Below are 27,641 nucleotides of genomic sequence, written 5' to 3'. Positions count from 1 at the left end.
TGCCAAATCTAGCGAGGCTTGCCCTCACCCAAGCGAGCATCATCCTCGCCCAGACTAGATCTGGCAAGGCCGGCCCCCTTGCCCCTGGCCGAGTGAGCATCGACCACTGGCCACAAGCCCACCCAGCCAGGGGCGAGGGCTGGCCTCGCCATATCTAGTTTGGGCGAGGGCGAGCCTTGCCGGATCTAGTGAGGTCGGCCCTCGCCGAGGCCAAGGCGGCCTCGCCCGGCGTCGCCGTTGCCCGACCGACACTTGGCAAGGCCACCTTGGCCTGGGGGAGGGTCGGCCTCACCCGGGCGACCTTGGCCGGGCCGCGCTTGGCGAGGGCTCCCCTCGCCGGGCTCCTCCTCGTTCGGGCCGGGCCTCGCTTGTGGCGGGCGAGGCCAGCTAGCTAGGCGGGGCCGATGGCTAGTGGCCGGCCACCGGAAAAGGCCAAGAAAAAGCCAGAAAGAAACAAAAACAAAAAAAAAAAAAAGAAGGAAAAAGGGAAAAAAATTGAAAAAATAAAAAATTCAATAAAATATTAAAATATTATTAAAAATTATCCACGTCAACATTTTCAGGCTAAAATTGGCTGGATGGATTGAATTGGCAAGAAGTAAAAATGTTTATGACTCAATTTATAAAATTAAAAGTTTAGGATTGAATTGGCAAAAGTGCAACAGGTTTATGACTTGTTAGACAATTTTCTCTATATTATAGAAGTTGATTTTGATAGAATATTTAAATATTAAATTTCATCTTCATGTAATAACTTTTAAGTCACAATGATCCCACTAAATTTTTCAGATTTAACAACCGAGGAGCTTATATCTAGATTAATTTAATTGGAAGTGACGAACCTCTTGGAGCTGGAAAGCAATTCTGCTTGCATGTGTTTATGTAACAGAGATAATCATGAGGAAAGTGTGAAGAAACTAGAGATAAACCAAGTGAGACAGAAAGCGTGAATATTAATAATGGAGGACTGGGGTAGCCACTAAGCCCACGCCACATATCCTCATTACCCCACAGGATGAATTACTCCCACGCGGTAGGTTTGACTAAGAAAGAACGACTCTCAAATGATTTCAGATTGACCTACCCAATGAATGGTGCACTGATAAAGCCTCCACTTAAACCTGGTAGTGGCACTGACAAAAAAAAAAAAAAAACCTAGTAGTGGCGGTCCCACATGTCTTCGGATCGGTTCGACCATCACTTGTTGTGACCCACTGTCACTTGTTTAGATCATGCCGCGATCCGTCGACAATCAATGGATAAGGATAAATTTGTAAGATTTTTGTTATAAAAATTTAAACTATTAGATGATCACGCGATTTACTATTTTAACATTTACATGAGGCTCAAGCTATACATAGTAAGCTCGGGAGAATTACCAAAAAAGTCCTAAACCTATTGCAATTGTGCCAATTCAGTCCTAAACTTTTTTTTTTGGCCAATTTAGTCCTAAACCTTTTACAATTGTGCTAATTAAGTCCATCCGGCCAAAATTGGCCGGCCGGCGTTGACGTGGACGTCGATCGTCCGGTGAATGCTGACGTGGAATTTTTTAATTATTTTTTTCGAATTTTTTTAATTTTTTTCGAATTTTTAAATGTTTTTTCAATTTTTAATTCTTTTCTTTTTTTTTCATCATCTTCTTCGCCTCCTGGCCGGCCGACGCCGGCCGGAGGCTAGGGCCGGCGAGGTCGGCCTTGCCGAGATCCGGCGAGGGCGAGGCCCCGCCAGATCCGGCGAGGGCGAGGCCTCGCCGGCCACTGGCGAGGACGAGGCCCCGCCAGATCCGGTAGGGCCTCGCCCGCCGTCCACAATGCGGCGCCGATCGGAAGCCCCGAGCTCGCTCGCACTCCGGAGGCGCACCGCAAGTCACGGATTGAGGCGGAGAGAGAGAACGGTTACGAGCGGCGGCGAGGCGACCTCCTCAACCGGCGAATCTTCGGGTGACTATCCCTCTCTCTCTCTCGTTTGAAGTGACCGAGCGGCGGCGACGTAGCGGACGGCGACGGGTCACGCGGCGCGGTTGCAGTAAGCGCGGAGTACGCTCGGCCAATCATGACCGAGACGTGGCGGCCGATAGGGTTTCGGGGGAAGACAACGGCGACGACGCGTCGGGCGGCGGCTTGTCACTGTTCGTAGCAAGGGTGCGGCACGGCGGCGTTGCTGGTCGGCGAGATGGCGTCGCCGCTGCTGCGGCAATGACAGGCAGCGAGGATTTGTCTCGGGACAGCGTCGGGGCTACGGCCGGAGGCGAGATGCTGGCGGGCGGCAGCGACAATGACGGCGGAGATCCGGTGCGCGATGGCGTTGGGGGGTTCGGGCAGCGTCGACGGCGCCTCCTTCATGCTCGGATCTGGCCCCCTTCTCTGGTTTCTCTTCCTCTCTCCGGCCCCTCTTCGCAGATCTGGAACTCCCTTGCCCAGAACTCCTCCCCTCCGGCCAGATCTGAGATCTCCGGCGGGGCCTCGCCCTCCCGGTGGCGGCGAGGTTGGCCGCGGGCGACCTCACCGATCGCGGGGCCTCGCCCTCGCCAGTCTCGCCGGCCCTCGCCGGCCCTCGCCTCCGGCCGGCCAGGAGGCGAAGAAGACGATGGAAAAAAAAAAAGAATTCAAAAAATCGAAAAAAATTAAAAAAATCGAAAAAAAATTAAAAAATTCCACGTCAGCATTCACCGGACGACCGACGTCCACGTCAACGCCGGCCGGCCAATTTTGGCCGGATGGACTTAATTAGCACAATTGTAAAAGGTTTAGGACTAAATTGGCACAATTGCAATAGGTTTAGGACTTTTTTGGTAATTCTCCCTAGTAAGCTCCATATTTAGGATTTAACATCTCTTTTTTCTTTCAGAAATTTATATCGCACACTCTCCGCTATGTATTAACTTAGAGAGTCATTCTTGATCGAAATCTCGAATGGCCCAACCCGTGTTCATGTGCAGGTCCATTTCTTAATGTAAGCTTTGATGCATTCCGAAGGACTAGACTGTGCACGGACAAATATCAAGCAAGCAGAATTGGGAACACTGATGCTGTGAATTCGAGCAATTTGCTTGATTATTCTTGCAACAATTATGACTGCAATTTTTTCTCAATCGAACAAATATGAATTTGATCTCGGAGTCGTGGTGGCGAAGTTCATTATTGTAACGAGGACAAAAGCTGACATACGTAAATATTCAGCACTTTAATGCTCGACGGTGAGTTGTTTCCAACTATGGAGGAATCTTCTTGTTCACACACTCCTCACAATCGTGTGCATGATGTAAAGTTGTTGCACGCATGAACGTGAATGCACTCAAAGAAACATTAAACGAGCTTATTCAAACTTAAAACATGTCATGTGATCCGACAAACCTTAATTGGTTGTTGAAATAAGTGGGAATCATTTGTCGAATGATTAGCTCGTCTAAACAAACACATCACGTGGTAAACAAGTTCTAGTGACATTTCCTCCTCAAGCATTATACTCTCTGTAACTATCGTCTATACATAGGCGTTACGATTTTGTTAATTCCGCCCTTGACAAAGGTTATATACTAGGAGCAAAGCATTTCTCAGTTGGTTTCCTTCTGGCGTGATGGTACATTTTTTTTCCCTATTTACCCGAGCAACATAATTAGACACGTCCGATCAGAAACTAACATACAGGACTGTTTGTGTAAAAGGAAGACATCCACTACCATGGGGAAAGATTAGAACCCATGTAGTATTTAAGTTAGCAATAACGCATCCGGCCTAGAAATGCATTCCTATGTTCTTTCTATTCTTTTGTTGCTTTTTTTTTTTTTTTCTTTGGGTCAGACTTTTGTTGCTGTTGAAGCAACGCACGCCGAAACAGTAGTGCTTGGGCCAAGTCCAGCTCGATCCCCAGGGTGCCCTGAGGTGGGGATGGAAGAGATGGGCAAAAGCCCAGATTCCATTATGAAAGGATGCCCATTGAATTGGTTGATGGGCTGCAATCATTTCAGAGCATCTTTATCTTTTTCATCTCGAGACGGCGTCATCACTTATCCATCACTGGAGCTCTCGTTATCTTTTATCGACCTATACTTCCACAGCACGTAGAAGGTTTGCACAGATTCGCCTTTTCCTAATTGCTATATAGACTGATACCCTCTTCATTGCCTATGCAGATTGACCAACTAAACCCGCGCAATTATTATGTGTAATCAGCGATTAACCATTCCCATTTTCTTAGATTTTAGTTAAGAAGTACTCCAGATTATTCGTTACAAAAATCCTTGCTAAATTATTCGACGAGAACAAACACCCGAACCAAACCATCTTTGAGAACCAAACATCCCCAAATCAAGAATTAGGAAAAAACAAAAAAGAAGAGAACGGTGATGCACAGCCAATCTCGCTTCCCATGCTCACGACGTCAATTCCCACCATTTTGCCCTTTCTCAGCATCTCTCTGCAATCCCAAGCCCCTGACCTTGAGCTGGAGCTGCGCGACCGCCGCCAAAACTTTGACCATCTGAGGAGGGGTCAATACTAACGCCACCTTCTCCCCCGTGGTCGCCCTCAGCATGTCCGCATTCGCCACCACCTTCTCCAACGCCTTCCTCAACCCGCCGAGTGCCGAGTCGTCACCGCTGCCGTCCGCCGTCTCGCCGTCCTGAGCCGTCCTTCCGTACCGCCTGATCGCATTGGCCAGAGGAGGAGCGCCCACTCTCTCCTGGATCTTTGCCAGCTCGTCGTTGAGCGCTTTCTCTTCCATTCTCGTCTCCGCGACCAGCCTATCCATTCTCCGACTCTGGTCCTCGGTCATGTCATTGACGGAGGACGAGACGAGGCGGAACAAGAGGTTTGGCCTGAAGCCCGCGATCCACAAGAGGGCGCGCTCGAGGTTGGTGAGCCAGGGGGGAGAGAACACGAGGAACACGTCCCAGTTCGCAACCCTCGACTTCTCCTCGTAATACTGCTGATAATGGTAGAGGACCCGGTGGATCAGCTCGAGATGATCGTCTTGGCGCACTTCGCAGGAGCTGTGTTGAGCCGAGAGGAGCTCTTCCAGGTAGCGTTTTTGACGGACCAACCAAGCTTCAAGAAAGGACTCGAAGGATAGAGATTTGGGGTCTCCATTGGTGTGGTTCCTTCTTGACCCAGAGGGGTACATAAACACTGAGAGAGAGACACACACACAGATAGAAAGATATTGAGAGAGATCTTTTCTTCTTTCTAGGTCTTGCCTAGTTCTTGAGACGGCCAAAGGAATGGTGTCGATCTGAGAAGAGGGGCGATGGGAGGATTTATAGAAGCGAGGTGGAGAAGAGGCTGAAGGGATCTTTCTTTTTCTTAGCGGGAAAGGAAGAGCTGAAATAGAAACCTTGCAAAGGAAGGTAGGTTTATCGCGTTAGAGGCTGCTCTCGCTCTGATCTGTCAGGTCACAGCGGAAAAAGAACAGATATTATAGACGGGAACCACACGACGGCTCACTTGCGAGCGAATTCTGAGAAAGCGGGCGGCGCGAGGTGACCGGTGGTGGTCTGTGGTGTTATTCGCCAAGTGGAAAGAGAGAATATGTGGCGGAGGGAGAGAATTGAAGATGAGAGAGGCTTCGGTGCAATTTGTCTTTCTCAAACTGTCGGCGTCCGATAATCTTTGTAATTCGGAGTACCATTCATTACTGTGATTTCGAGCACGTTAGGTAGAGGAATCCCTGCGTGGAGGGTGGCCGTGGTTGAAACCAAAAAAGGACGAGCAAAGGCAAAGGCTAGGTCGGATACTTTCTAGTCAAGTCCTAGGGACCGACACGTGGCCCACATGCAACATGGACAGATTGATGAAGGGCATGTGTCCCTATCCTGATAAAACGCCAAACTGACCGTCGAGCTGGTGCGTTGCTTTGTGTGCAACAGCGAAACCGACACTTTAACAAGGCCGACAAAAGTTTGGGAGATACTTAAAGAGGCAATAAGTGCTCTGTGCTTTTTCAAATGCTATCTTACAGAGTCGATACTCGACGGGTTTCCGACGAACAACACAGCCCAAGTTGTTCCTAACGGAGACGAGCGTGTTGAAACAGATGCATACTTGTAACTCGGTAGGCAGGGATCTTACGAGGCAACCTCATCTAGAGACCTCAAACGATTCAGCAGATGAAAGCAAGCACACTTGGTTTCTAAGGCCGCGCTGTCGACCGTTGCCGTTGCCGTTGCCGCAGCCGTACGAGGTAAAATAATCGTTCTAAGACTTCGATCTATGGGATGGTGGAATTGTCAATTTATATTGAGATGCAAGTATGATGATAATGAGCAAGCAAATCCTAAGTTACGGCGCTGTACAATTTTTCTAATCCGTGTGAGACAGCGTAGGACTTACAATAGCCCGCACAAGCGAGGTCTAGAACAGAATTCTCTCCCGTTTACTTTGACCATTGCCATTACTCCAGCAGCCACTCCGGCGCAGACAACGGAAGTCAAGAACTGCTGTGAGTTCCGTCCAGCTGTGCCAGAGAGACAAAATTTAAGAAAACGATAGAGAATAAAGTGATCAAGAAGTTGTCCGTGAGCTTCTCTTGAAATGAAAGCGATGACAAAAACCACAAGTACCTTGGCTCAATGTTAAGGTTGTCATCGTCAAACCCCCAACGAGCAAAGCTGAAGCTATAGGCAGATACTACACGATTCAATCGACACGGCAAAGATTCATTAGATCGTGATTGCAGGAGCCACTAGTTGATTATATTAATTAGTAATCGGGTTAGTGATTGACAGCAACGGAGTTGATATTGGAAATAATGGGCACTGCTTTTATTCCTGTTATTGTTTTTCACATTTTCCATATGAAGCTACAAAGCCTGCAGCAACCGACCATACCCTTTCATCCATATGAAGGAACCAGCATTTAGTCCGCCAAACGATGGGAAAAATATAGGCCGAAAGTTAAAATGCACTTTCTTAGAAATATCAATTTCTGCGAGCATCGTTTAATCAAATGCTATTTTGACTGTGAGACGCCCTCCTAGTCCGTATTTCAGCGGTTAACTTGTTAACAGCAAACAATATATCAAGAGGAAAAAATGCGATCACTTACCGATAATGAGTCGAATCCATTAAGCTGGAAAGGAGAAAGACCGTTCCTGTTAACTGTATAGTGCCCGCTCACAAGATCTATTGCGTCCTGTGAAGAAGACAATGAACTTCCTCAGGCAAAACCCCAGACGTATTCGAAATCCGAATTAATTTAAGACAAGGTATCAGTGTTAACTATATAAAGAATGGAGGGAAGGAAAAGAAGTCGTGCCTGCCGGATGCCATCATGGAAATTGTTCAAGTAGTATCTCGACAGAGCACTCATCCCATCCTTGATTGCTCCAGCTAGAGTCTGTCTTCCGTATCTGCATTTGCAGCATTGTAGAATCAGACTGCCCAGAAAAGAAATCTTCATAACTACAAAGTCTGTCATCAAATACCTAACCAAATCCCCTTTTAGCGCATGAGTCCCAGCGTACTCAAGACTTATGTCATCACCTTGCTCTGCCCACACTGACAAAGGCGATGGATCAGAACAATCAACCACATCATCAACTCGTAAGCTCATTGCAAAGGGGAAAAACAAAAAAAGAACTAAGTCCTACATGTTCTAAATTTCCTGTAGTCTTCGTCGAACATGGAAATGCACTCGCTTGAAGTGAGCACTCCAATCTGCCGCAGCTGGTGATCCAGAGACTTCTGGGCCAAAAAACTCTGTAGGGAACAGAATATGCAAGACACTTAGCACTACAGTGTTGTCACTTAGTTAAGCTACTGAGCAGACAGACAAATTATCTCACGTACAAAAGTATTCAAGAGGAAGAGATGCAGATGATCCTATTATATTGTCTTTTAAACTGTCAACTTTATTTCCCAGAAGCATAGTCATTGATTTATACAGATGCTGTCGGTACTATGATTTAGTGCACATTGCCAGACAAATGACCTAACCTGGGTTACGTTAGTTCGATCAAGGCAATCAATACAGTTGGATCTGATAATTCCTTTCTGCTCCTCTAGTATCTTTCCTCCCACATCAATGAGGAAGTATCTGCTCAGCTGGAACAATGATAATTAAAACCAGTAGTATATATAGCCAGCAAGCATACCCATGCTCTGCGAAATTAATCAGGAAGACTCTAGGTATGAAGATTTGCTTTTACCCTTGCTTTTCAAAGTCCTCAGAGATTTGTTCATATAGAATTTCCAGGTTCTCAAAGTTGGAGCTGCCACAGACCCGATGAAAGTCAAAAGATATGTATCTGCAATTGCACAGGAGGAAAAGCTTAGTTGACCAAATACAAAAAAGTTCCATCTTGCACCTCATCTTTCCCATGCAAAATATCAGGAAAAAGCTTAATAGAGTCCAAATAATGCTTTAGTCATTTGAGAAGTTCTTGGAAAAAGAAACGAATGTAGTGTTAAAACAAAGCACTTTAAGTTCTTCAGTGATGATTCTAAATGGAGCTTCACCAATAACTTGATGTATCAAAACAAACTTATTGTGAAAGATTACAAACAAAAGCTCATTCAATGCTGCTAAAAGATTCTTTCTAGATTCGATCTCCAAATCATAAGGAACAAATTTAAGCAGCATTTCAGGTATGGTAGGAGATACACTTCCAACCTTGCTACAGACCATCCATGAAAAATGAAACAGATAGAGAACGTGATGAGCTAAGCGCCATCTTCAGAATAAACAGGTATTCAACACTTCGTCTAAGAACTTGTGCTGTTCTTTTTCCATTTTCTTCAAAGAATAGTCATGGTGTTCTTTGTTCCATAATTGAACAGAATGTGATTATTAAAATAAAGACTTCGTTAAGTGCCCTAAGGGCACTTGTTAAGCAACTAATTAAGGATGCTTTATAGTTTCCAATGTACTAATTGTGCTGTGTTATACACAGTCAGTGACTTGAAAATAGAATTATTGCAAATAAAGTGTACCAAAAAGTGCCCCCCGGGGGCACTTACCCTTAAAATAGTGGTACTTCCAGGTGCAAGAAAAAAAGGTAAGGCAAGGTACGGGCATGAGTTTTCAGAACCAGCCAGAGGCATGGAAAGCACAGGATAACGTGCAGAGGAAGTATATATTAGGTACAAATACCTTCTGATAAAGCAGAATACATATGACTTAGCAGCTTGGCAGAAAAATAGGAATGACTGAGAGTACAAAGACATAAATAGAATGTCACCTCACGTTGGGCAGCTTCTGCATTTCAGCAGCATAAGCTGCACTCAGTTCACCTTCGCCACCATGCTACAGCAACAAGATAAACAGATTTATATTACAACTATATTACAAAGTGGTGGATAGCAGCCTGGCATGGAGATCAAAGCCTAGTGAAAATGAGTTGTGATAAAAAAATCCACTTATCATAAAGATCATCAAAACTAGCACTGGGGTCAGTGGAGTGAAATTTACTGGCTATGGCATTTACTGAAATTTTGACCACACCTCCTAAACCAAATAGCCAATTTAGTTGTATAGTCTCATTCCTTCTGTGACACTATTCATGAAATTAATTTATGCTTTGCAGAATTAAAGGAATTAAAGAGAACAAACTACTCACCATATCAGTCAAGTCAACTGCAATCGTCTCTCCATATCTTTGGAAAAGATCATTAAAATGGCGCTCCACAACTTTCGACTGTGTGATGTCATATAAAGACGTAAATAACTGTGTTTTATACTTGCAAATGCAGAAAATAACAGTACAGCATCGTGATCCTTTGTTCTTGTAGATATCACTCTCCTTTTTTAGGCGAAAACTTAATCCCTTTGAACGTACCGTTTGCTCATGATCTATGAGTCTAAGCTGTGGTTTATAGCTCAAATCCACAATCTGCTCCCAAAGAAGTGGAATTGATCCTCGAACCTGTGAACGGAAACAAATGGACATTAACTAACAACTGGATATAAAAGCTGAAACATGAAGTTGCTTTTCTCACTTCAACGTGACAACAGCTACCCTAGACATCCAATTTAATGGATCCATATATGATCCAATTATGAATTTCTGGAACCTCTTTGGCTAAATACCAAAGGAAAGACAAGTACCATGCAGGTCATATCATATTCAACAAGCAACAGCACAACCTTAAACCTGTCGACATAGTCATCCTAAGGAGTGAAGAATTCTTTTTGCCTCCTCTAGCACCATTATTATGTTCAGTTAAACAGAAAAGAACTTTGGTGATGTCCATGCTCAAGTTTTACTTCGAGGAGATTCTATTCAGAGGTTATGAAGTTCAGAGGATGTTCTATAGATGCATTAATCTCCATAAGGTGTATTCTGCAAGAAACCTACAGAAAGACATTCACCAATTTCTTTTTCTTTTTTTCTAAAATACTAGGAAGCTTTTGACAGATGTCTCCTAGTCACATCACAAAGTGGTACAGAGACAGACAGAACTGCACATGGAAAAGTTTGTCATTGATGGCCGAGCACAAATTGATAACTTCCAGATTCATGAAATATCAAGGTATTAGACTATTTTTTCCCATTTACAATCCAGCAGATCTAGAAGAATTACCTGCAATAAGGAAGATCTGAAACCCTCAACATCTAAAATTTGCTCAGTTTCAATAAAATTAGCAACATCTCCTTCTAGATTGGCACCTCTTCTCCACATTCTTGTTCCTGAAACACCATAATTCAGTCCCCAGTCATGCATCCCACCACACATGGAGATAGCAAATAATATAACCACGTCAGACTTACCTAATCGCCTGGTACACCTTCTTGAAATTAACGACATTGTGGCAGGTGAACTTTTGAGCGTTAACTGTGCAACTTGAAAGCTTAAATCTAGTCAAATGAAAACATGGTGTCTTTCAAAAATATACTAAAATGACTGAATTTCTCATTCCTATTTCTAGCAATCACCGTCGTTTCTAACTTCCAGATGAAGAGGTTTAAATCTCATTACCTATCAAACAAACAAGCAGTACAACTGGCTGCAAATTACAGCCAAAACACACGTAAACACACAAACCCTCATCCCAAAGCTCATAAATATGCAGGGGAGAAAGAAGCAACAGACTATTAAGGATATTTCCTTGAAGAAGAGGAAGAATGAACCGATCAAGCTGCACGTGGAAAATTTAACTTTATCAGACTGTTAAGTATAATTATAGAAACACATTAATAGATAATTTGGAATTACAATTTTCCTCACTTCTTAGGGCATGTGAAAAGTGCCTTAAATGGCACAACAAACACTCAATGTCCAGCTTACCTTGTGCTCAATAAGTTCCTCCAAAAGATTCTTGTTCCATACAAATCTGGGGTCAGCCTGAAATGCATCTTGAAATCAGAATCTCACACAAACCTAAATAATCTCCTATCTTTATGCATGAGTAAATCAAATTCAATGAGAACTGAAAAGGCTGGTCAACACATATGCAAAGTTCAACCTAAGGGAATTCAATAATAGGAAAGGGCTCATCACAGTAGATTCATGATAAAATTGAAGTTTGAGGACACCATGATCCAGCTAGCTTGCATGTTTCTTGAACCATGGATCGTACAGTGCTTGTGCCAGGAAATCAAGCTTGCTGAAATTGAAATGAAAGTTTTTTTTTTTTTTTCCTGAAGTTGACAAACTATCTAAAATGAAGTATCAAGAGTTACTTCTTCTCCTCTTTAAAATTTGCCTAAAGTATTTGAAAGCAAATGGATTTACAGACTTGACATCAATACAAAAGATTGGTCACAGCAAAATAAGGAGTGAAAAGTAGCTTAGTCCCGATAGACTGAAATTTATAATGCAAGTTGAAGTAACCATGCAAGTTACATCCTCATAGCATGATTTAACATGTTTTAAAAGCAAGTTATTGAAAATGAGGCCAATATGCAAACTAACCTGTTTCCAAATTGGTTTCTTCATCCAGCCATCTGCTAACTTAAATCTTCTTTGTAAGCTAATGAAAATAGCAATAGGTTACACAATGTCAGCTGAAGACATCAAATATCCAAAAATGCACTGTATTTCATTCCACGAAAGCAACAATCAAGTGCAAAGGATGATTGAGATTTGTAGACTTACTTCAATGTGATATCCGTTTCATATGAATAGTACAACCCTGGCGTTGATTCTACTAATTTCAGCAATGTCATGAAATAAGCCTCATCTTTTTTCTGCATGCAAATAGATTATGATTACGATAGGGCAAATATGGACTTTTAATTCACCAGGGTCCTAAGGTTGAAAACTTTACTTCTTGGAAAGATGAAAACTTCAAACCCTCATTGCAGTGAAGAAATCTCATTGACATCACCCTATAAACTGGGAAACCATAAAATCTTCCAACTTCCTTTCTGGAAGAGATGACAAGCATGTATGTCCCTGCAAAAAGAATATTAAATTGCTAAAAAGCAATGCAGACAAACAACTAGTGACCAAGCAGTTATGATTGAGAGCGATTACTTTAATCGTCTGAGCTAGAATTAAATCAGCTCTAAGTCTATGGTCCCAAAAAAAAAAAAAAAAAAAAAAAAAAAAAAAAACAAAAAGAAGAAGGAGAAGAAGCTCTAACACATAGATGCTTATCCTTTCAACTACTGTGCCATCAGAAACGACCTCCTGGACACAGATGCTCATCCTTTCAACTATGTGGAGGCTGATCAATTGATTGAAAGACAAACGCAGTCCGCTCGGAAGCATTCAAATGCACACATGTGAAGAACGCGAAAACAGAAAGACATTCTCGAGCCGAAAGCAAGAGCACCTGCAAGCAATCTGATCGTCCCCACCACGCCGAAGATCGTCGAAGCCTTCGAAGGGCCAGCAGCGCAATCATCTCCTGTTCCGCAGATCATCAGTAATAACTAAATCCATCGTAAACACAAGAGCATTCCTACTGGCTATCAGTCATTCCACTGAGCTCTAAACATGTCCAAAGGCATACAACAACAACAACACCAACAATAACAAACCAATGCATAGCAAGAATCACGTCCTTCACATCCAAATTCCATCCCAGCCACCGCGGGCGAGAGGCGAAAAACTCAAAACCGTCGACCAGAAGATCCGACAGGAAGAGAAGACTCGAGAACTCACCGTCGCCGAGCGACTCGACGGTCCCGTCGCGGCGATCGATGGAGAAGCCGTCGCCGGGGGACTCCTTGGACCTGATCACGAACCTGTCGCGGAACTCCCGCAGCTCCAGCTCCTCGTACAGCTTGAACCCGCCCGAACACGAAGACGAAGGCGAAGACGAAGATGATTCGCCTTCCATCGGACGAATGATCGAGGGATTTTGGATTTCTGGCGTCGTCCGCGTCGTGCGAGAAGAGGAGAGAGAGGGCGCGCCCCGGAACGATGGAGAACGGTCGCAACAACGAGTCGTCACGCCTTCGGCAGGTGTGGATGACCAGATGAAATTTCTTTGGCGTTTTCGGATAAGGGGACCCCCGCCCGTGCGCGAAAATGAACGACTCGCCACGGCAGACCGCCGTGTTCCGATTTGTCCCGAAAGGACGTTTCCCCACCCTAATTGAAACTCCCGAAACGGGAACCTTCGAAAGTTCCCGATCTACTTGACCGGATGAACCCTATATCACGCTAAGGAGATGCGAATGTGAAATTGCGACTCCAATTAGAGCAATTAGGGGACTTGACATTTCAAATTGAACTTTCGAGCGGGATCTCGAGCTAGATTGCAATGGGCTCAATGGTGAGATTGCGCATGGTTGGAACAAGAGATCCATATATTGTATTGTGCTATAATTGTATTGGTGAGTTTTCCAAGATTTTATCCATATTTGTATGAATTCATGCACAGAAAGTCTTATTTATGTAATTGCAAGTGGCATTCAACATGTCTGGGGCAGCCAGCAACTTAGACTCTAATGTCGCCACAAAGAGACAAATATACACTTAAATTTTGACCACAATTCCACCTTGTTATATTGAATATATATATAATATTTAAATTCGAATATATAAATATAAATAAAATAAATTTAGAAAACTAAATTCCTATTTTTTGTTATTTTGAATTTCTTATAATAGAGTTCAAATATTATTTATATTGAAATATAGTTTTAATTTGTTAATTTAAGAAATATGTTATTTGAGAAAAACTTTCATATTATGGATATTGGAAATTCTATCTGCCTTTATCCCCTATTTTTCATAAAATAATTTTATCCAGTTTATATTTTGTTTATATCCAATTTTATCTTTTTTGAGCAAATACCAAATGCAAGATATGATAAATTTTTATCATATTGTGAATTTCATCTTGACCACCAAACATAACCTTGAAAGATAAAGAATTTTTCTCTCACTTGAGGTTTTCTATCAAGTAAAAATTGTAAGAGGATTTTTTAAGAGAGTCAGATTACAACTGAATTTGCTAATTTGAGGCTTGTGAGTCTATTTTCACCACCCTTTTGGCTTAAAACACACTCTTCTAGTTTTAACTAATCCACCTACCCTCCAATTATAAAGATTTGGTTCAATATTCTAACATTATCCCTCTCTGAAGTTAATCACATCATCTCTCTCCTTCATAAACCATGTTTTTGCTAAGTTTCCAAAATAACGAAAGAGTTAGCTTATATTTTCCGTCCTTTTAAATCAGTACTAATAGATGAGGACTTTATAAGAAAAATTATGTTCAAAGGAAAAAAACATTTTCCTAATTTGCGATCATGAATTTGTTAATTTGTTGAATATATAATGTTCTTAATTTAAGTTTTGTAGGAGATCGTTCGTTTGTTTTTATATCTAAGTTTTAATTAATTTTGATCGGAGTGTTAATCCAGTTACATCTTTTTCATATTCAACTTATAGCATTTATAGAAAAATTTTGGGGGCATGGTTCAGTCACTCTACATAAATGTAATCATCCCAAAATATGGTATTACAAGCAGTATTAATAACTTTTTCTTCGTGGTTCAACATTGAAAAATAAGTAAAATCTTGATTTTTTTTTTCTTTCTTTTTCAATGTTTTTCCGTCTTTTTAAGACTAGAATGAACAGATGAATAAAAATTCCAAAAACAAGTTTGTAGCTTAATGTAAATACACCTTTGGAATGTTTTTTGCCATTTTGATGAAGTTGATCTCTTCAAGCTAGGTGTAAGGGAAGAAACGAAAGAAATTTTTAAATTTATATCAAGGTAGGAAAATAGAAACTCATGAATAACCAGTTAGCCTATAAAAGTGTTATTAAATGTTAATGCATGCTTAAGAAATTTAAAGGATAGTTTGGTCAATTAACATGTAAAGAGTGTGGAAATAGCCCCACCTTTGAGATTTGATGGAGGCATATGTCACGGGCCGATCGATTGGGATCGTGACCGCGCGGCAACTCGGGCACTCTAGGATCGGAATGGACCGCCAAAGCGCCTAAGCCAAGCCTTACACAGTCGAACGCTCACTTGCTCGCCTTACCCAGATCGTAGAGAGAAAGGACCTAGAGAGAAGAGCTCTGGATAGAAGACTTGCTTTATATTGCGGAAGTAGTGGATGCTTACAAATGAAGGAGGACACCCCTTTTATAGTTGAGGGCCTCGGATTACAACCTTTGATCTAGAATGCTATCGGCGGACAAGATTGCACCGCCTCAACTACCGACATAATGTCGTCTACCAACTACCGACATAAATAAAGGGAACAGACTCCCGTAATCTTAGCTTAATGACATATTCGCCCGCCCTTGCAATTCGGGAGAAGGCTTGGTGGGAATCCGAGTGACAGCAAGAAGTCCACGGGTGAGTTGGAGTCGACCTTGGGGAACCTCTCGGGTCGTCCATTTCTAGGCCCGTGACATTCTCCCCCACTCATTCGAGCGACGTCCTCGTTGCTCTCAGCTCGGCGAGCAGCCTTGCGGGCTTTGGCACGATCTTTCTTGTGCTTGTTTCTCTTCGCTCGGACGCTCATGAACGAAGGACCACATCCTTCCATGATGAAGTCGGATGTGTGTGGCGTGGTCTTTGGCTTGGACGGAGCACGCGGTGCACACTCAACCTCGGGGAAGAGTGCTTGGATAGGCATGGCGTGTGTTGGAGTCGGATCCAACTTGGTCGGCGGCTTCACCTCGGACAGCTTGTTGATGCGCATGACGGCCTTCAAGCTCTTGTCGAGGCGTCGGATTGACGCGATAGTCTTGGTGTCGACCACCCCTTTGATCATGGGGATCATCGATGGGCACTTTTTGTCGATGATCATCATACACTTCGTCCTCATGTCGATCATGGCTCCCACACTCTCGAAGAATTGCATGCCAAGTATGAGATCATAATCGTCGAGAGGGATTACCTCGAACGACGTTCGTCCCTTCCATCCGCCAATCTTGACGTCCACGTCGGGTGTTGCTCCAACGCCATGGAAGTCACCCGAGTTGATGGGCTTGTATGACTTCCCGGATGGCTCCACGTGTAGACCCAAGACCTTTGCGACCTCGGTCGACATGAACATGTTGGATGCGCCGGTGTCGACCAAAGCGTAAAGCGTTCGGCCGCCCACTTCGACCTCCACAAAGAACATGTCGGTGTTTGGAGCGATTCCTTCTTCTTTGGTCGGCGATCGGGCTTGGACCGAGTTGATCTTCTTCACAGCCCCAATCCGGATCTGCCGCTTGTCTTCTTTGGGCTCCTCCTTCTCTTCCTCGATGGCAAGGAGGGCGTTGACACGGCCCCTTTGTGGGCACTTTTGGGTCCAGTGCGGACCTTTGCAAATAAAGCAAGGAGAGGGCGGAGGTTGATCGAACTTACTCGCGTAGTCGATCGGTGGTCGACCTCTTTGGAAGGACGGCCTAGAGGTCCCTTCTCCCCATGGTTTGGCTCGAACGTTTTGATCGGGCGCGCCTCGGGGAGTGCCTCTCGTGTCGTCTTTGTGTCGATCCGACCTCCGCCCTCTTGCTCGATTGTTTCTCGGTTCAACTCGGTGAGGTCGACGAGTGACTCGGCCATGCTCGCGCACACGCGCAAGACTACTCACGTCCCGCCGCTTCAGCTCAAGTTGTGCCCATGGCTTGAGTCCATCCATGAACGCTCCGAAAGCCTCCTCTTCGCTCAGGTTGCGAATCTAGAGTTTGAGCTCCGTGAACTCCTTCACGTACTCTCGGACCGTACCTCTTTGCTCGAGGCGATGGAGCTTGCTTCGGGCTTCTTGTTGAGCGAACTCGGGGAAGAAGTAGTCTCGGAACTCTCGCACGAAGTCGTCCCATGTGCACACGGATCGGCGCCTCGTCGAATCTCATCGCACCTATTACGCCACCACAAAGATCGCCGTATCGACAGAACATGGAAGCGGTTCGTACCTTGATCGACTCATCGTTTATGTTGACGGCGCCGAAGTACTGCTCCATGCTCCACACGAAGTTGTCCATCTCTTGGGCGGACCGGTTGCCTTTGAACTCCTTTGGCTTTGGGACCTCAATCTTGGTCACCGTTTGAGCAGGCACCGCACCATTCGTGATGCTCAGCTTGCATAGGGCGAGCTCGGTCTTGAGCTCTCGGATTTCCGCCTTCATGGCTTCGACCTCGTCCCTACACGGGCTTACCTCCTCGATTATTTGGATGCGCTCGTTCAAACCATCGATCGATGCTTCGAGAGCTTCGTCCTTGTCAAATAGTGGAGCCGTGGCTTGGTTGATGCCGGTCGTGAAGTCTTCACGGAGCGAGCCCTCAACCTCCATGATCCGGTCCCGCACGTCGTCAAGACCTTCCATGAGTTCGAGCACGGCACTCCGAACCTTCCCGATCTTCTCATCGAACGTAGCCGCAGCATCCACCGAGTGATCTCTTTTCTTTGTCTTGCTGCGCGTGTCTATGCCAGGCACAATCTCTCCAACTATAGCCGCATCATGGCTCGACATTCTTTCAAACAGTTGGCGCTCTTCAATCTCTTGGAAGCGAATCTCTCTTTAGCTCTGATACCACTTGTCACGGGCCGATCGATTAGGATCGTGACCGCGCGGCGACTCGGGCACTCTAGGATCGGAATGGACCGCCAAAGCGCCTAAGCCAAGCCTTACACAGTCGAACGCTCACTCGCTCGCCTTACCCGGATCGTAGAGAGAAAGGATCTAGAGAGAAGAGCTCTGGATAGAAGACTTGCTTTGTATTGCGGAAGTAGTGGATGCTTACAAATGAAGGAGGACACCCCTTTTATAGTTGAGGGCCTCGGATTACAACCTTTGATCTAGAATGCTATCGGCGGACGAGATCGCACCGCCTCAACTACCGACATAATGTCGTCTACCAACTACCGACATAAATAAAGGGAACAGACTCCCGTAATCTTAGCTTAATGACATATTCGCCCGCCCTTGCAATTCGGGGAGAAGGCTTGGTGGGAATCCGAGTGACAGCAGGAAGTCCACGGGTGAGTTGGAGTCGACCTTGGGGAACCTCTCGGGTCGTCCATTTCTAGGCCCGTGACACATACATGACACTTTGCCGACACCCAAAGTTTTAAGAAATTCACGTTCACGCAAACGCTTTTCTTGTACTCCTTATCAACTTGCTTCAATGTGCTCATCTTAGAAATTCCATAAAATGCTCCTGATCGGTTCTCTGGTAGCTAAAATATTTAAGTGAATGATCCCATAAAAAGACAGTAATAAATTGCTTCACTTAGTAGCACGATTAATTTTTTTTACCTTAAATTAGCTAAAAGACGGAAGGGGCAAATAGGTGGCAACAAACCTCCTTGGTGTTAAGTTCCATGCCTATTCTGGATTATTCAACTTGAGCTATAGCTACTGCTTGTGAGGTCTACATCTCAGACGGACAGCCCTGCAGCCTATACCCCAAATGAGAGAGAGCCCCTCCCAGCAACCTCACCAAATGCTAGCGAAATAAAATCCTCTTCACCAACATCGGCACCTAGGTTCGCGAGAACTACTCCTGTAAAATGGGTCCAAACTCGAAACCGACAAAGACTAGAGGGGAGAGAGATCATTGATTTTTATCTACTAGGCTAACCACCACGGTTAAAAGATTCTATATGATTTACCAAAATGCAATAGCGGATGAACCCCGTGAAGTGTTATGTCCCAAAGGCAAGGTATGCTTTAGCTAATCCTCTGATCAATCATCAGGTATACAAATCAGATGAAGAATGGAGCCAACGTAAAAGGCAAAAAGCAAGATAGTCCGAGGGATTTAACTAGGTCTTCCTCCTTTGCTCGGAAGAGCTTTATGTAAACTGCAAAGCGCTACACTTCTATACAAACTGCACTCACAAGAACTGCACTTACAAGGTCATGGCGCTTGCAAAGATCAATCAAATATACATTCAATTCTCGTCAGGCAAAAACATTACCGCAAGATGAAACAGCATCCTGAGTGACCCTTCCAGCAGTGCAAAAAATAGCATCCATATTGTCAGAATTGACTCATAGGAATAGTAGCAATATGTAGGGAGAAACCTTAACAAGATCCAGCTGAAGTAGACGAGCAGAGAAAAATGAACCATACCCAGACAACTCATCGACAGAGAACTTCTTTTAAATCTGCTTCAGTAATGGTTACATTTGATCAACTGACATAAAAATTTGGGAAAACAATTTACTCAAGTTGACCCAGGATGAGCTCTCAGAGTATTCACTCTATATCTCAACATGAAAGCAGTCACAAAATCTTACGCTTTACTTTTTAGACAAGCCAGAGAGCTCACCCTTCTCATACATGGAGGTCAAGATGTCACAGCCCCCTACCAATTCGCCATCCACAAAGACCTGTGGAAATGTGGGCCAATTACTATATTTCTTAAGTGTCTCCCTCAAACCATAGTTATACTCTTCATCGAGCACATCGACACTCTCGTAATCCACCCCTTCGCTTTCTAGGATGCCAATAACCCTCTGTGAGAACCCACACATCGGAGCACTTCTTGATCCTTTGATAAAGGCCACCACCTTGTTCTCCTTGACCAACCGATCAATCAGTTCCTCCAGAGGGACGGTTAACTGCATGTGGCGGCCAGGTGTGAGGCGAAGATCGGGCTTCTTCTTGGGTGGCTGCTGGATCCATGTGGTATTTCCCGATTCATTTCCAGGTGGCACCTTCCCAGTGGCTGCCATGTGTTCCTCCATCCAAGATTTCCATGCTTGAGTGAGAGCCACTCTATCAGGTTCATCAACAACACCAACCTGAAAAGGTATATCAAAAGATTCGGAATTGACTAATATCATCCAATCAAAAGAAAGAAGCTCACAATTATATCCAAATATGGAGCCAAAAAAGTGGTATCCCAAAATAAAATCTTCATTGTTTATGAACTTTAGTTGACTAGGCTAAGTACTCTTGTTGCCAAGCTAAAGCAATTTTTATGCTTCTTATTCTCTGATTCTGCTCTATTGAGCTAGAATAATAGTGTCACCCCATAAGTTGTATTGAAGATCATTTAACAAATTCAGGGATAGGTGAGCCCATTATGTTGAAAAAGTTCATGTCCTCCCTCTCATCCCTCTGCATGGAGACAGTGAATATGGATTTAATCCTTTTTTCTAAAAAGTTGTAAGACTATTAATTATTGCCATGTCTCCATGCTAATCCCTGAAACCACATAAAATCTGGGATTTGTAAAGAAACAGAAGGAAGCCCCGACAAGAACACTAAGAATTGCAGGAGATCCACACCAATGCACCACGTGACATTTCACCACATGTCTAGAAGTAGGCATGCACTTCTCTTTATCTAATCATCAGAGTTATGTTAGGACTAGTTTCTTCTCACATCATGTTTTTGTATCTGATGCATATTCTCTGCTCCATACAGAGTATACCGACTTGGACTTGTTGCATTGTCTGTCTGATACTAATGAAAATTAACCATTTCCTTCCAATGCACGATTTACCAAGATCAATGTGCCCTACAAGACATACCACCTTTTTCCTCCTAATGTGTTCTAGCATCGAGATTAATTGTATCTCACAGCCCAAAATCCAAACAAAGTTTTTAAAGGACTAATGACTAAATGATTATATCATCCTGTTAGACTATGCCAAATCCATCTAAAGCAACATCACCACCCAAAAATTCTTTAACCATGTAACTCCATGACTTCGTCTTAGACCTCTGCTAGAATCAGTTCAAGTTGGTGTACTAAAGCACCATCTCACCGCAGAAAGTCTGGTTTCACACGATCCGAAGTTCTCAAGCTTTAACAACTTTCAGCCATTTGGACATGATGCAGTCCAGCCTCTTGGAATTTAACCAAAGGCGAAAGCTCTACTCCCAAAAAGGAAAGGTGTCAATCTTGCGTTTCAACACAACTTCAGAAGCAAGTAACCAAAAAGGTTCAGCTCCAATTCGTCCATTCGATTAAAGATCAACCTCCCATCACATTCATGCCCAAAGAAAATAGTCACTTTTCAGCAAACTTCATTGTTACGCGAGAAGCAGATTCACAAATGCGTTGCCCAATTGTATAATAATTTCAATCCACGCATTGCAATTTCATTATTCTCCGTTAAGACTATACCTTGACGGAGCAGCATAGCTCGGGGACGGACCTCCGGTGACCGGCGATGCTGGCCGCGATGTTCCGCGAGATCCCGACGAACTGAAGCTCGCCCGCCCCGTCGTAGACGGCGTAGACACCGGAAGCGGAGGGAAACCTCCCCGCGAGCTCCCCGGAATCGGCAGGCACCGACACGGGCTCGGTCTCGGAGATGCTCGTCAGCGCGGCGGAGACGCGGGAGCGGCGGGGGCCGGCGGGGCGGCGCGGCGCCGCGGGGAGCGGGGAGAGGGCGAGGCGGGGTTTGAGGCGGGAGGCGAAGGGGAGGGAAGGAGCGATTCGGGCTCGAGGAGGAAGCGACGGGCTTGAAGTGAGCGAACGAATAGGCGAGGGAGATAGGCCGACGGTGCTGGTGGCCATTGTCGCCGGAGGAAGTGGTTGCCGGAAGGAACTGCTGCTAACAGACAGTCTTGACTCTTGAGGGAGAAGAGGAAGTGCAGGAAATCCGAGCTTTCTCGGATTTGCAATCTGTTGTTGGGCCCAAGCCCAATTGGATTGGGCCGAGGATAAAAATGTGGCCCAAGATATGTGCTCCTGTCGGTCAGCTGGTGGTGTTGGATCGCACCAGTTAGATTATTAAGACCTAATGCGTGATTTTTTTGTAAGATTATTAAGAACTATATTGATGACGCAGAAATAAAGGAATTTTTACTCCTGAAAAACATGATGAGAGTGATATTTGTGGAGTGCCAAAAAGTCTAATATATAGTTGGTTCGGTTTAATACTAGCTCATAAAGGAATTGGTTCGGTTCTCAGTTCCAAAAATTGGGAATCTGTCTTGATCAGTTTCTTCTAGGTTCTATACTTTGTATTGGTGAGTTCTACCTCAGAAATTTGGAACTTAAAACTTGCAAGGCTAGTTCCTTGGTAAAATTCAGAACCGAATTTGTTGTGAATCGGCTTACTTGTAGCTTTAAATAAGTTCTTTTACTCTCTTTTCAAAATAGAAAATATTTGTTGAAATTGAATATGTTAAACATATTATCTTCTAGCATGTACTCTGCGTTGATGTTTGACATATACATGTACTATGTGTGTGTATAATAAAATGAAGAAAACGAAAAAGAAAAAAAAGTTCGGTTGGGAACACGGTCAGTTCCACATTCCCAAAATGAAAAACCCTAATAGAGTAGGTTTTGAGGGTAACGGCATAAATTATGTCAATGAAGTTTTTTTTTTTTTTAATCAACAAAGAGTAAAATTAAAATAATTGGTATTATTCACGTAAAGCGAAGTAAAATGGATAAAAAAAAGCAAACAAAATATCTTTAAAACAAAACATGGTAAGGATTTGGAAACCCATGCATCACATTGGCCGTTCTACTTTGAGTTTGACTTTGACTAAACTATGCTGATCTCCTCGAGTCCTCATTCAGATTTTTACCGAGGTTATGGGACCTCTCTTTTTCCTTATCAATCATTTTGGATAAAAGTAATTTTAGGTTATCGGACGTTATCTCTCTTTTACCTTATCAATCGTTTTGGATTAAAGTAACTTTAGGTTATCGGACCTCGCTTTTACCTTATTAATCGTTTTGGATAAAAGCAACTTTAGGTACTTGCAGATCAAGACGTGATCTTCTAATCAGGCAGCCGCCATCCACGACGAAGCACTTTAAGTGCTATGAATTTTATCAACTTCCTTCCAAGAAATATAGGAGAAATAGTTCAATAAGTTTTGCATTTATTATATGGATATCTATTCAATTATAATTTTTTTAATTTTGCAATTTAATCATAAAATTTTTGCATTAAATTCTAAGTAGTCATTTTGATAAGTTTTAATTGGAAATCACTGATATGGTAGTGTGCTACGTAGGAAAGCTAGTAATAATTGAACTATTATGTTAACAATTTTTAGCAAAATTGGCGAGAATGACTATATTTTAAAATTTGTACAAAAGTTAAGGACTAAATTGCAATTTTAAAAAATTAGGATTGAATTGGCATATGTATAATAATGTTTAGGACTAATCGGGTAATTTTCCCTAAAAAATATGTTTTGATAGCACTCATTTCTTGTGACAATTAAATGGATAGTCACGTGATATTTCAATAGCACTTAAAAACTTTTCTTGACTTGCTATGATAAACTCTTCAACTCTATGCACATTGAGTAAAGTAACAATAAGAATATAAAGGGATATGCTTTTAGAGACACAGACGAACGTAGGAATCAATTGGTTTGGAGTTAAATCTGGGTTAGGAATCTCATCTCTTAATTCTTCATCAATTGCACGGATTGTGCCTTGGTTTGGTCATTTAGAAGGCAAGATTCCGCGAATGCGTGACTTAAAACGTTTAGATCAAGGGAGAACATCTTGCGTGGGGAGTGGGGTCTAGAGAGCTGGAATAGCTTAGATAAAGCAAATGGTAAGCTAATAACCAATGATGATTCCAAAGATGTCGGGTGCGTTCGATTTAGTATTGCCAAAACCCTTGGTAAAAAATTAATGGTGTTTGCCAATTATTTTGAATAGTTTTGAAAAAATATAATTGCATTTCCAAAAAATTTTAGCCCCAAGCAATTCTGAAGGTGTTTTGGAATGCTGCATTTTCGAGATGCCAATAATTTTTTTTTCCCTTTCAACTTTGGCCTCACTCAACTTTCATAATTCTAATAATGTCACCACCTTAGCTACCTCATTGGCGAGGCTAGATTTGGCTGTCAGCAAACCAATTTGGTGTCGACCAGCCATGCCTGAGGTTGTGCGACCCCGAGTGACCTCAAGAGATGTTGGTTGTAAGCTAGATTTGGCTGGTGGTGGTTGGCCGGCAGCCAATTTGGCCCATCAATGGCTGAGTTCCCTCGGCAAATAATTTGAGATTTAAAAAGAAAAAAAAAAAAGATTGCTAAAGTTGATCTCTAATGTGCTTTTAAAATATACTTTATCAAACATTACTTGTATTTCAAAAAAATCCATTTAACCTTAAGGTTTTTGTATTTTTCCAAAAACTTTCCTCCAAAGTTGAACCAAATACCTTGTCGACTAGCTAAGCTAATTCCCGATAGCTTGCCTAGGAAAGATGAGTTACTAGCCAAAGATTGAAGTGTCTCCTTGTATGTTCTTGTGCGATTGTTGGGGATTTGATTGGTAAAGGAAGTCTTTTTCAACCCCAAAGTTATTCACCTTTGACGTATGCCTGCTTTGACTGAGATCTTTGAAGTGATTAGTTACTACGATTTAGTGGAGGGACTTTAGGGCACCCTTGAAAAAATGCACCAGGTGTTGTGGCTAATCTCTTGCTCTTGTGCAAATCAAAACATCTACGCGAGTATTGACTAATTCCATAATTGCATCGGCTTGAAAAGGAATGAGTATTTTTAATTTCAGGATTTGTTGATAATTTCAATTTACCATCTTGAAAAGATGACACACCAATGCAAGTAGGATTAGATGTCCCAAAATCATTCTTTTCTCTTCTTTTTTCTTTTTTACTTCTTTCCTATTTAGCCGTCTTCCCTGATCCCACCACTAGTCCATCATCTTGCTCAATTCGTCGATGCTCCAACCCTAACCTTGTCCAATGCATGAGAGAGAGAGAGAGAGAGAGAGAGAGAGAGAGAGAGAGAGAGAGGTGATGATGTTGAGAAGTGAGCAGCGGGGACCATTGACGCTAGTGCAACAAAGATGGATGACCGAGAGTGAGTGCTATGAATTTCATTAGTTTCCTTCCAAAAAATATATTTTTATATGAACTTACTAACTTATGATTATTAGGTAGATAGTCACGTGATGTTTCGATAGCACTTAAGATTTTCTCAGCGTTATATGATAAGATCTTATACTCTACGCATTTTAAGTAATAAGGAATATTTAAAATACAAAGGGATGTGCTTTTGGAGATGGTGGCGAACGTAGGAATTAATTAGTTTGGAGCTAAATCAAGTTTGGGAAGGGAATGGGATGGAAACCTGAGCTTTAGCATTAGAGATGTAAGACCAACATTCCCTTAAATTTCTTTTTCCATTGTTCAGTGGTGGCTTTCAACTTAGATTTACAACTGTCATTTCCGAATTTATTCAAATCTTTAATTACTTTCTCGACGTCAGCACATCCGATTTAATCGACCTTGAGCCGACATGGACCGAAGTTCAAATGTCTGGACACCACATTGAAGACTGCATTTGCAAGGCACGTCCCCACTTTGGGCTGACAATGATTCCGCAAGTGCGTGAGTTACCACGTTCAGATCAAGAGGAGAACGTAAGCCTTTTGTGGGGGTGGGGTCGAGAGATCTGGAATAGCTTGAAATGGCAAAATAGCAAACTGATGACGACCCTACATTTGCTGACCCCTTGGATGTGATTTTTCTGGGACGATGTTCCACGGTGCTTTCATCATAATGTCGACTAGCTAACGCTAATCCCTAACATCCTGGACATGAAAGATGGGTTACCAGCCAACCAATTTAAGTGCTTCTTGTAAATTCGTGTGTGATTGGTTTGGGACTCCATCGGTAAAGGATGTCTTTTATTTTTAACCAAATAACGTACTGATAAAAAAAATATGGGGTGCGTGGGGGTCAGAACATTTTCAACCTACCATCTCGAAAAGTTCACACGCCGATATAAGTGGAAATAAGATGTCCGAAATTTGTCCTTTCCTCCTTCTTTTTCCCTTTTCCTCTTTCCCTTTTAGCCGTACATCCCTGATGCCACTGGCGCACCGCCTCCTCCACGGCGAGATGTGGGCGGCAATGACTGCACTGCACGGTGCAGCGTGGCGGCGATGTGATCGCAACGAAGATGGAGGTGAAGGGAAGTGGGAGAGAGAGTAAGAGAGGAGAGATGCCACTGTTTAGGTTATTGCAATAATTTTCCCTAAAGTACGCAGGCAATTTAGACAATCTTAAGTAGCTCGAGCATTTCCAACTATTCTTTAGCGGACAGGATCCCTATCCATTAGTAAATTACTGCCGCTGACGACATGTTATTATTGCTAATTTGTACTTCTCTTAGCCTCCACATTGGTTTTCTCACGTGACGTTTTCATGGTATATGAATTAGTTTGAGTGTATTTCAATTAATCAACCTCTTCAAACAAGTCAAAAACAGATAGTCATCGCCTAAAGAATTCCCCATATTTCGAAAAGTATGACATTGAGAGATCGTGTGGTCTTGGTGGTGACTAAGGGTGTAAATGGTTCAATTCGATTTGATTTTTTTGGAAAACTGATCGAACATAACCGATAAGGAAATTTATTGAATCAAATCAAAATCCAATCCAAGCCGAAATCAAATCAAATAGAAATCTCGGTTAATTTCAGTTCGGTTTTTCGGTTTTTACTTTTACTTTTTTTTTTTCTACATGCACCCCTTTCAATAATTTTTTTATTTTTTTAAAAATCGATTTTTTAATTTTTTTTTTCCTTTTCTTCTCCTTCTTCATTGGCTGGTTGCTAGCCACAACGGCGAGTTGGCGATCGATCAAGGTGAGCTAGAGCCTCACCATAGGCGGTGAGGCTCTAACTCGCTAGATTCCAACGAGGTCGAGCTTCGTTGGCCTGTGGTGAGGCCGAGCTCGCCTAACGCCGGCGAGCGGCGAGTTCGACTTTGCCGATCCAATGAGTTGGGAGAGGCTTAAGAGATGGCTAGATCTGCCAGGGCTTGAACTCGCTGCATCGAGCAAGCTTGGCCTTGCACGACTAAGGGAGGAAGAGTCTCGCCACAAGGCGGCAAGGCTCGACTTCGCCGAATCGGCTTTGTGGTGAGACTATAGCTCGCCTTTGGCCGATTGCGGCCGCTACTATTGTCGGCGACGGCCAATGAAGAAGGAGAAGAAAAAGAAAGAAAAAGGAAAAGGAAAGAAAAAAAATGATTTTAAAAATAATAATAATAGAAAAAATAAAATAAATTTTTTTTATAGATTTTATTGGTTTGGTTCGGTCAACCAAATTAATAAAAACTGAACTAGTTAAAAAAGTTTCGGTCTTTAATGAAAAGTAAACTTTTCGGTTCGGTTTTTAACGCCTCTAGTGGTTACACAAGATGATCCTTGGTGAACTCTTGGAGGGACCTCTTGTGCTTCTCTTGGTTTGATATTTGCTAATTTGAAAGCTTCTTTCGATTATGGTGAAATGAAAGTACATGCATGGTCGAGAACGTTTTGTTTGCTTATCAACTCAATTAGTTGTAAATAAGACAGAATCTGCTCAAACTTTGTGTTC

The 27,641-nt window shown here is 43.1% G+C and overlaps 3 protein-coding genes across 3 annotated transcripts; all 3 read right to left on the bottom strand.

Annotated features, from left to right (window-relative positions):
- Positions 1 to 4,383: 4,383 nt before the first annotated feature.
- Positions 4,384 to 5,124, bottom strand: LOC104426374 (protein ZW2). Its single transcript, XM_010039394.3, has one exon. The coding sequence runs from the start codon at positions 5,122 to 5,124 to the stop codon at positions 4,384 to 4,386; it is 741 nt and encodes a 246-aa protein (XP_010037696.1).
- A 1,084-nt stretch (positions 5,125 to 6,208) lies between these two features.
- Positions 6,209 to 13,472, bottom strand: LOC104426372 (phosphoinositide phosphatase SAC8). The gene is made up of 20 exons (XM_039305452.1): positions 13,049 to 13,472; positions 12,717 to 12,791; positions 12,207 to 12,334; positions 12,035 to 12,126; positions 11,852 to 11,909; positions 11,225 to 11,281; positions 11,042 to 11,075; positions 10,708 to 10,788; positions 10,520 to 10,626; positions 9,775 to 9,861; positions 9,556 to 9,633; positions 9,178 to 9,242; positions 8,146 to 8,244; positions 7,934 to 8,033; positions 7,588 to 7,696; positions 7,423 to 7,495; positions 7,254 to 7,347; positions 7,044 to 7,130; positions 6,560 to 6,626; positions 6,209 to 6,453 (listed from the first exon to the last, which is right to left on the bottom strand). Exons 1-20 carry the CDS (start codon positions 13,224 to 13,226, stop codon positions 6,326 to 6,328), a joined length of 1,797 nt encoding a protein of 598 aa, XP_039161386.1. The 5' UTR covers positions 13,227 to 13,472; the 3' UTR covers positions 6,209 to 6,325.
- A 5,866-nt stretch (positions 13,473 to 19,338) lies between these two features.
- On the bottom strand, positions 19,339 to 21,917 carry LOC104426371 (bifunctional monothiol glutaredoxin-S16, chloroplastic). The gene is made up of 2 exons (XM_010039392.3): positions 21,434 to 21,917; positions 19,339 to 20,099 (listed from the first exon to the last, which is right to left on the bottom strand). Exons 1-2 carry the CDS (start codon positions 21,827 to 21,829, stop codon positions 19,596 to 19,598), a joined length of 900 nt encoding a protein of 299 aa, XP_010037694.2. The 5' UTR covers positions 21,830 to 21,917; the 3' UTR covers positions 19,339 to 19,595.
- Positions 21,918 to 27,641: the final 5,724 nt, after the last annotated feature.

The sequence above is a fragment of the Eucalyptus grandis genome, chromosome 11 (genome assembly GCF_016545825.1).
Source record: "Eucalyptus grandis isolate ANBG69807.140 chromosome 11, ASM1654582v1, whole genome shotgun sequence".
Classification (NCBI taxonomy): domain Eukaryota; kingdom Viridiplantae; phylum Streptophyta; class Magnoliopsida; order Myrtales; family Myrtaceae; genus Eucalyptus; species Eucalyptus grandis.
This window is presented reverse-complemented; position numbering and strand designations above follow the sequence as displayed.